The following is a 9,487-nucleotide window of genomic DNA, read 5'->3' on the forward strand; positions in this document are numbered from 1 at the left end:
ATCGGTACCAAATTAATGCAAAACCAATATTATTAAAAATTTAACACAAACATATAGTTCGATTATTATTTAAATTACAAGCAATTTCTTTAAAGCTGTCACGCTTATAAAAGCAAGCAGATTACTATGTCAAGTACTGTCTTCGGGCTTATTATCATACCTAAACCAAACTAGACCTCTGAGTGGTTGACATAATAAAGGGAAGATCGCAAACGAATATTGAAAAACACGAATTGAGACCGTGATATTAGGCAAGTGTTCATCCAAATTACATGGCAAAACCAAAAGGTTATGTGTGTCCTAAGGTTCATGATGATATATCAAGTACGTGTTCATGTTTATAAGATTTAAATACAAGTTTACTAAAATTAATGTGGTGAAAAAACACAACGTGGGCGTACATAATCTCAAATAAAAAAAACTATATTCAGTATACGTAAACAAACTTTCATCATATTGGTTTTCGCATTTTATTACAAATCGCAGGACCCATATTTGCGACGAATGAATTGACGGACAAAAGGCAACTTTTAACTCCCTCAGTGAAACCGGTGTGGGGGTTATAAAACCAACATTATGATTTGTATTATATCGTTTAATGTTAACATCTACATTAGATGACCATAAACACTGTAAAAAGTAATGTAAATGACCGCAACAAAACTGCACAATCGACATACACAAAATAAATCAGAAATAACCATCCAGACTTCTTACAAACGGATTTTCCTACACGAGCAGGTCTTTATCAATAATATACACATTAGATGGCTTTTCAATTTTGAAACCTATTGTTCCGTCCTTAAACGAGTGAACGAATGGTCTCAGTATGCATATAAAATTGCCCGGTTTCACCTTCAAATAAGAAAAGAAAGGGGCGGGATTATCTCCGTAATCGTCTAGATAGAATTCAACTTTGCTTTCACTGTCAATTTCATCCTGAAAAAAAACATTTACACAATAATTTAATGCATGTCTTTTTAATTGATATGCATATTTTACATAGTAGCTCATGCTCTTGATAAAATCAATACCGCAAAAGAATCTACCTACTTCCACTATGTCGTGTTTAAAACAGTTTCTTCTGTTTCTACTTCTTCTGGTACGGCTAGTACAAATTCTGCTGCTTACTATCATAACTCGTGATGCTAAACCGCTTTATACAAATTTTTAAAAAATCTTTAAAAAAACTACACATATTTTGACATTAATGCGTCTCATTTTCGGGTTCATTAGTGTTATTTAAAAATTAGATATTGTCATCAGTTTTCGTGTGTTTACCTTCAGATATGCTCCGTGTCGCATGACATGCTCGTGATACCTGTACATGAACGCAACCAGGACGCATTTGTGCTTATGTTGATAATTAATCAAGATCAGTTCCATTGGATTCGTTGGTGTTCTGGGTACGTGAACAAACCTTGTTAACACTTTGAAGTAAGGAAACCACCCCTTCGCAACCTCAATTGCTTTCTGTAAATATACACAGAGCAAATTATCAGTATCAGCACCAGCATCTCAGGATTATAAGTAATGTTTGACACCTGAGGCGTGGATAGTTTTCACGCCAGTGTAATTCAAAAAACGTAAAGGACGACTTTATACTTTAAAATAAAAACAATGCGCCAATGGGTTATGCGATTTCAGAAGTTTTTTTGACAAATTTCGATATATTATTATAACACACACACTCACGCACACACGAACGCATGCACGCACACACACTTTAAACTTCATAGCATAATGTAAGAGACTTTCAAACACATGCTTAATTTCATGATCTTAATTTTGCAAACTTCCTCTGTATAGGGACTAAGTAATTATGATGAAGACGTACTTTATAGTTCAAACATAATTTACTGACATTGACGTTTATGAGTATAGTAATCAGTTTGAATATGTTAGTAGTGTTCAACAGGGGACGCGCCATCGCGCCGTTGCGCTTACAAATAGATGTGCACCGACCGATTTTCGAAACTTGTACAACGGGCGCACGCAAATTAGAAATTCAAAACAATCGATTCAGTTTTAAATGTGGTAATTGAATCGATCGATATTGCAAGTTAAAATATTATTTGTATCGGTTGTTACACATTATTGTCTTATCTGAATGTATAGCACAACATTTCATTGGTAGTTTAGGATTATAACTCCTATCAGATATCAGTAAATCATCAAAAGTGAAAATCTGACAAAACTTGTGTTTTCTCCTTGTGCTAAAGTAATAAATGGGACGGAAGTAATACTGACCAAAATGAATGCCCAAATTACCCTTCATCATTCATATGTGTTCCATGTAACAACTACAACGAAGAATCCGCTTTCGGGGTTATCGCATTTTATTTTGTTGTTGTTGCTGTTCGAGATGGGGTGGATCGGACTTGGTTTACTTTTAAAATAACAGCACTTTTAACAGAAAAAATGTGTTAATGTGCTCAAGAATGTGTAATGCGTATAACATTAAGACAATGCTGTCGAGTTGTTACTTAAATAAATTCAGACATCGAAAATAGTTATTTCTACAGTGAACTCAATTTAATACCCTTTCGGAATTGACTGTTAAAAATAAAATTATAATTTTCATTTAAGCTTTTTGGACCTGAACAAAAAAATACATTCGTAAAATTAGTGTAACTTGAATTTGGCAAGGCTTGTATATAAACATAATGTTTCCTGAAAGCAAAACAGCAATGTTTCCAGATTCGGTTTTACCTTGTGTGAAATAGTCATGTTTATTATACTTACGGTTCATAAATGTAACCAGTCATATTTGCAAACATTTTGTTACTAAACTTTATCAAGTCATTTGTATTTACTTTATGTTACCGAAAGTAAACAATTCAAGTTTAATTGCATTTTCTAACATCGAAGCAATCATGTTTATTAATCTTTGATTCCTATAGGGAATACTAATGTTTATTAATTTAATGATTCATCAATGCAGAGCTCAAGGTAAGGATTTAGTCTAAAGGGTAGTTTACCCCCTGAGACTATTGTTAAAGGGTATTATACTCCATTGCTTCAGTTTTACAGGGTATTAGGGAATAGTGTGGGGTATTTTCCATTTTCATAGAAAATTGACATAGCACATGGTGTGGTAAATCTAGGAAAAAAAATTGTTATTAATATATGTTAAACAGAATAAATTTAAAAGGTGATATGAACAGACTTTCTTTAAAATATTCAACTTACATGTCTTGTTTCTCTTTATTGATTGGGTCTTTCTTGCATATACTCATGTAGTTCATGAACGTTATTTCACAATGAATTAAACTAAGATATGGCATTGCTTGTGCTAGTGAAAATAAAGCCACACTTCCTGTGGTTAACACTATGATGTTTGGTTTTCTTTTTTTACTTTTGCTTTGACTGCTTTGACAATGAGATCGCCCATTTTACCAATTCTAGAAGCAGCATAAGATTGATCTCCATTGACATTTTGTTATATACAGTTATTTCCTGCAGGAGCCGCTGTTCGCTTGAAACGTCCCTTTTTCGAACCTAGAACGCGATGCGGCACCATTTTGATTACACGGTTCTTTTGATTGACTTACTTTTAATTCAGAGGTTAATTTACACTAAACACTCAACTGGATTATTGGCTTAACCCGGTAACGCTTTTTAATCGATTAAAATACATTTAGAGATTTGTATTGCGTAATGTTACGTACTGGGACGATTTTTAAAGCGTGTTTTTCTTTTCAATGCGTAAATACGCAGATACGCAGCTTATCTGGAGCTCTGCATCAATGAACAAGTCGCATTAATTAACGTAATGCTGCATGTGCTGAACCAGTCCATATTATTAATGTATGGTACCTTAATTAAATAGTCATGCTTATAAGCGCAGAAACAATCATGTATATTAATATTGTGTTACCTAACGTGTACCAGTCATGTCAAATAACACGATATTATCTGATGTGAATCAGTCTTGTTCTTTTAACGATGCATGGGGTGAATCAATCTGTCATGTGTATTAACACTGTGTTACACTAAGTGAATCTGTAATTTTCATGTAACCTGAAGTGAAGCTGGCATGTTTATTATCTTGAATGTTCCTTAAACGAAGCAGTCGTGTTTATTAACTGCATAGCACATGTGGTTAATCTGCAATGTTTACTGATCTAATGTTACCTAAAGTGAATTAAGGGTGTTTATTAACTTATGTTACCTGAAGAGACCCAGGCGGCCTAGATGCTGTCAAGAGTGCCTTCTCTGGACTAAGGGTTTGCAGAAATCGATTAAAGTCTCCACTAAATGTGTCATACAGTGTGACAAATCTATCTTTTTCAATTTTCTGATAATCAATTGCTTGTTGTTTCTTTCTCCTTAGACGTTCTTCGATTATTCGTCTCTCCTCCTCTGTGTATTCCTGGAAAATAGAAGAGGCCTTAAGTAAAATATACTATTTCTCCGGTTGCGTTACCTCTGAGTGGTTTGGATCCCATTCATCCACAGAGAACAACACTGAAAGTAATAAATATATTTCAGCATAAAACGAATATCGCAGTTATTATTTGCACATGCGTCTACTTTCGTAAGTCTGGAAAAAATATTTATGAAGGAATTCTGGGTCACATACCGCTCTCGTGGCAAAATGGTAAGTTTCATGCGCGGGAGTATCTCTTAAACATCGAAATACGTTTATCAAAAGCATACAGTGTACATTGAGAAAAATCGCTAGCTCAATGCCGATATAAATGCCAGATAGGCTAAAACATCGGTACAGCGTTTGATTTTAAATCTGAAGATCGATGATTCGATTCCCAGATCAGCCTAACAACATGTGTGATGTTTGACTATGAAATTATGTCTTCGGCCATTTTGCCTATACTTCTGATTCAAGTAGTGCTATAAACTGACATAAGAGTGTGGGCTAAGTACTGGCTAATCAGCTTCTCCAGGAATGTTTAACGTATAACTTACTAGAGCTTAGACCTAGTTGTTAAGAAAGCCCTGTCACAGCATGTCGAATTTTGTAGTGAGTTATAATAATGGCAGATATATTTTACGCAGAAAAAAGCTCAACTTTTTCGATGACTAATGTGGTGTGAAAACAATTTCAAATGTTCAACTACACTCCATAATGAATAAATCATTACATTTAATTTTGGATGTTTCAAAATGTAGAAATATTTCGTCGGACATCTTTTGTTTACTAAAATACGTACATATAGAGGAACAAACAGACGTTCATGGTGTTTCCAGAATAACCCACTCTTTTTTGTAGTGAAGGATTCTTGGTTTTATGAATAAAACCTTCGATTTGACTCACCTTTTTGCAGGTCTTTTTATGAACAGTCCAATCTTCTTTCTGGCAGGCTTTTGAGCAATAATATATTGATTTACATCTAGCACATATGTGGGTACAGCCCATGATATTGCATCGGTTGCATTTCCCAGAGTTCGGATCCTTAAAATCGGTTGCATGATCAAACTTACAGTTACTTGCACCCTCACTTGTTTCCGATTTGATTTCACTCGTAGGTTTATGTTCGTCATTCACAATTTGCTTGTTCATGTTTATTTCTGTTGAAGTAGAATTCATTTGATCCTGGTCATATTCATTATCAAATAGCATACATGTATCTACATTCAAAGGTTTAACTAACTCTTGTTTCGATTCAATAAAAGATTTAGGTTCATTTAATATCGACAATGTGTCAATAGTATGGACATCAACATTATTTGCTTGCTTCATATTCGTTGTTTGATGATCCGTATATTTGAGTTTGCAATCCGGTTTGTGACGCTTCCAGTCTTTAGCTTGGCATGCCCTCGTGCAATACCACGCACTTTTACATTTTGCACACCTTTGGGCTCCAACACGCTGACAAAATGCACAAACATGGTAAGCATCAGGATTGTTGGAGATCTGTGAATCATTTTTTGATGACGTTGTGATGTTGCAGGGCATTTTGTGCTTCTTCCAGTCTGCTTTCTGACAACGTATTGAGCAGTACATGACGCTTTTGCAGTTGGAGCACAGTATAATCGGACCATAACTTTTACAATTAGCGCAATGGCCAACTCGTTTGTTTTCACTATTCATGTTTCTTGATGAATGAGATGTTACCTGGAAAAAAAAGAATTACTTCATGAAAATCACATCTGACCGGAGCAACCTTACAATAGGCAATCGACCCTTAAGTAGAGAAGCTTTATAAATATATTATTCTTAATGGTCTTATTAGTCCGAGAAAATCTTATTGAATAACAAATTACTCCCTGAAAAATCATATCAGCGGAATGACGTTCGAGTATACAGTTGTCTCACAATATGTTCAGAACTTTGAAACATAAACACGTCTGTCATATTCTTAACGATGGAATACATACAACATGTGCATGAGTTTAATTATTTATTTTACATCGTCACAAAGACTAAGTACTCGACCGCACTATTGAGTACTCGTGGGAACTAGGTAATTAACCCTTGCGAACGAATTCTTAAGTCGTGGTATTGACACAGTTAACTTATGGACAACGATCAATCAAAATACACACCGTTAAAAGCGTAAATATTTCCGTTTTATATAATACAAAAGTGTGTGCCGCTTCTTTTCCATCAACCCCATTTTAATACGTTTCGAATAAATGCATGTTGTTGTGTTTTTTGGTGTCATGTCTATACCACGACTTCCTTATTTGTTTTTCCCAAAAAACTTCCTAACTCGTTCAACGAGTATCAGTTATCGTTCCCACTACCCATTAAATGGTGGGAACTAGATACTGTGTCGGTGTAACTACCTCAACACAAGCATACACACGACATATAATTATGTGCCATCGTTATGTTGCCCCTTCTTAATACAATACGAATGTAATTATAAGGCATGATCATTGTATAAATCCGACCCACGTAATAACAAAATGTTATGTGTTATGCTTAGACAACGTAGCTCTAACGTTCGTTAGTCCGATTCAGATTTGACTCGATTTTAGATCGACATTTCAACATTTTATGACGACCAAATTGACAATGGTAATACATTGAAACATAGTTTGATGGGCGTAACGGGCGTGCAAGCATCCAACATATCAACAGCTCGACCATATTCCGCTATGTTCATTTTCATCCAATTGTTTACTCATAAAAATGTATTGAAACGCAGGTTTTACCCAAAAATGTTAATCGAGCTTAACAATCCACTTAACTACCCTGATAGATATTTGTTTTAAACTCAAAACCGACACACTGATGTGTACAACAATACACGTTAAATTGTATTACAGATTCATATACATGATCGTTTCAAAACACTTTTTATCGAATTGGCGTCTGCTCAGAGACTGCCGGTATGGTAATGGGTTTGATCAAGAGCCTTGGTTGAAGACGAAATTGTTAGTGAATAAAGAAAATCAATTGTTTTTGTCTACGTCTGCTTACCAGTAACTGAAAGTTTGTCCTCAAAGAACGCGTATAAGTTCACAGATTATGCATATAACAACATCGGTCGATCATCTAATCCTATTAGTCACTGGCACATAATATCACCTCAAATAGTGAACTTGAAAAAAGTATTGCATTTTCTGAAAATATCTGTCGTCTTATTTATTTCAAGAAAACTTGCAAAACGTATGCCATTTTCTAAAAATATGTATCTTCGTTATTTATAACACTTACGTATCGATCGATACATTTTGGTTTCCCAAAGTTAATTGGCTCCTTTCCAACTTGACAACACAGCAAGTGCAGATCATTGAAAACATACCATATTATATAAATACAAGTGTGTATATGATTAACCATTAAGGCTGATTGTTTATATCAATATTAAAAGAACTCGTTTTATTGTTTCCGATCATTTTTGGTTATTTATTGTTTCTTTCATTAAATAAACGTACGACTAATCGGAGTTATCGTTCATTACCTACTTAGATCATTATTAATTGAAATTCTCTCCTTAACAGCCGAGACGACCAGAGGCTTTAGCAAACTATAGCAACAGAACAGTTAAAAAAAAACTTTAAAGTAACGAAAGTAACGATATATGAGATTGAAATATTCTTTCCACGCACGTATATAGAAATATATATTACGCGTTAGGTCGTCCATGAAGAAATTCGAGGACATTTTCCTGTGGGCTTAATGACTGGACAAATATATCTCAAAATGTATTAAAAACGATGGTCGACCATTATTGCTTTAAATAATATTAGTTACAACTAATAAAACATATTGTTTGTGTTTGTATTACGAAGATAATTATGGCCTTCTGCGACTTCAGTTGCAACATTATACCTCACTAAGTGTGTCCCTTGTACTCTTATATAATTAACCGACTAGGCGAAAGGTATTTTGCACGCTGTACGTGTGGGTACGAGACGGAGTGAACAACATAAATTGGGATTTGTTCTCTTAAAGTGATCCATGGTAATCCGAGTCTGGTCGTCTATAGCAATCATAATTGGCTATTTAGTAGTACCAGTGTTGTTCAGGTCTGGCTGCATATGGACACAGTAGTTGGATTTTGTAAAAGCTAATTGCTCGCAGCACTCAGTATCACTTGGCAACAATTCATCTCCAATGGTCGTCAGAACGGCAGATCGACAGAAGCGGGTCGTCTATCGCCATAGTAATAGGCTACACACACTGTCACATTGATTACCACAGCTGGTTGCATGTTGTAACTATTATTATCAAGAATCTAGTCCATGTCGGCTATGGTCAGAATAGTTGGACAATTATATGACATCATATATGCTTAATTACTCTCAATGCCAGGGCTGTAGTGGCTACAGAAGTTGGCTTTTTAAGAACGCGATTAATCTCAGCCACTTTTAACCTGTGTCTTTGATTGCTTGAATATCACGTATGTGTGGCACTCCAGGCGACCAAGTTGACTATTAAAAATATCTCTCTGATATACACACTTTGTCGCAAATGGCAACAGACGATGCCAAGTTTTAAAATACTATTGATCTCCATGATTTGTCCAATTTGGATACAGCAAATGACTATTAAATAACATCAATAATCTCTTCGGCAGGTCGAATACGGGCGTAGCGGTTGGTTATTAAATTTGCAACGTTGATCCCATCGCCTGGTCACCTAATGCCATTGTTTTTTGCTATTAAAGAAACATTATTCATATTTATACAGCAAACGTCTGTGACCACATGCTACCGTACAGGCGTTGGTGATATTTAAAGAGTCAAGTACTGTTGCCATAGGGGACCAGGCATTGAGATCAGTTTTGATATATAAAGAGCTGATTACTGTCGCCTTAGGCGATTAGGGTGGAGAAAAATAGTTTTATTTATATAGCCAACAAATATGGTAAAATAAGACCATATGTGGATATCAATGGTTCTAAGTACTGCAGTTATGAATGACCAGATGATGTCTTTTGAATAGCCAACTGGTGTGGACCAATAGACGACCAGACGTAGAACAATCGGTGTTACAGTCGAAACCGGATGGCTCGAACTCGCTTGGCTTGAATTTTCGGTTGGCTCGATGTTTACCCGAAACACAGAT

The 9,487-nt window shown here is 35.2% G+C and overlaps 1 protein-coding gene across 1 annotated transcript; it reads right to left on the reverse strand.

Annotated features, from left to right (window-relative positions):
- Positions 1-574: 574 nt before the first annotated feature.
- Positions 575-7,619, reverse strand: LOC127875309 (uncharacterized). Its single transcript, XM_052420279.1, has 5 exons — positions 7,394-7,619; positions 5,279-6,079; positions 4,175-4,375; positions 1,282-1,473; positions 575-939 (listed from the first exon to the last, which is right to left on the reverse strand). Exons 2-5 carry the CDS (start codon positions 6,053-6,055, stop codon positions 730-732), a joined length of 1,380 nt encoding a protein of 459 aa, XP_052276239.1. The 5' UTR covers positions 6,056-6,079; positions 7,394-7,619; the 3' UTR covers positions 575-729.
- Positions 7,620-9,487: the final 1,868 nt, after the last annotated feature.

This window comes from Dreissena polymorpha, chromosome 3 (genome assembly GCF_020536995.1).
Source record: "Dreissena polymorpha isolate Duluth1 chromosome 3, UMN_Dpol_1.0, whole genome shotgun sequence".
Lineage (NCBI taxonomy): Eukaryota > Metazoa > Mollusca > Bivalvia > Myida > Dreissenidae > Dreissena > Dreissena polymorpha.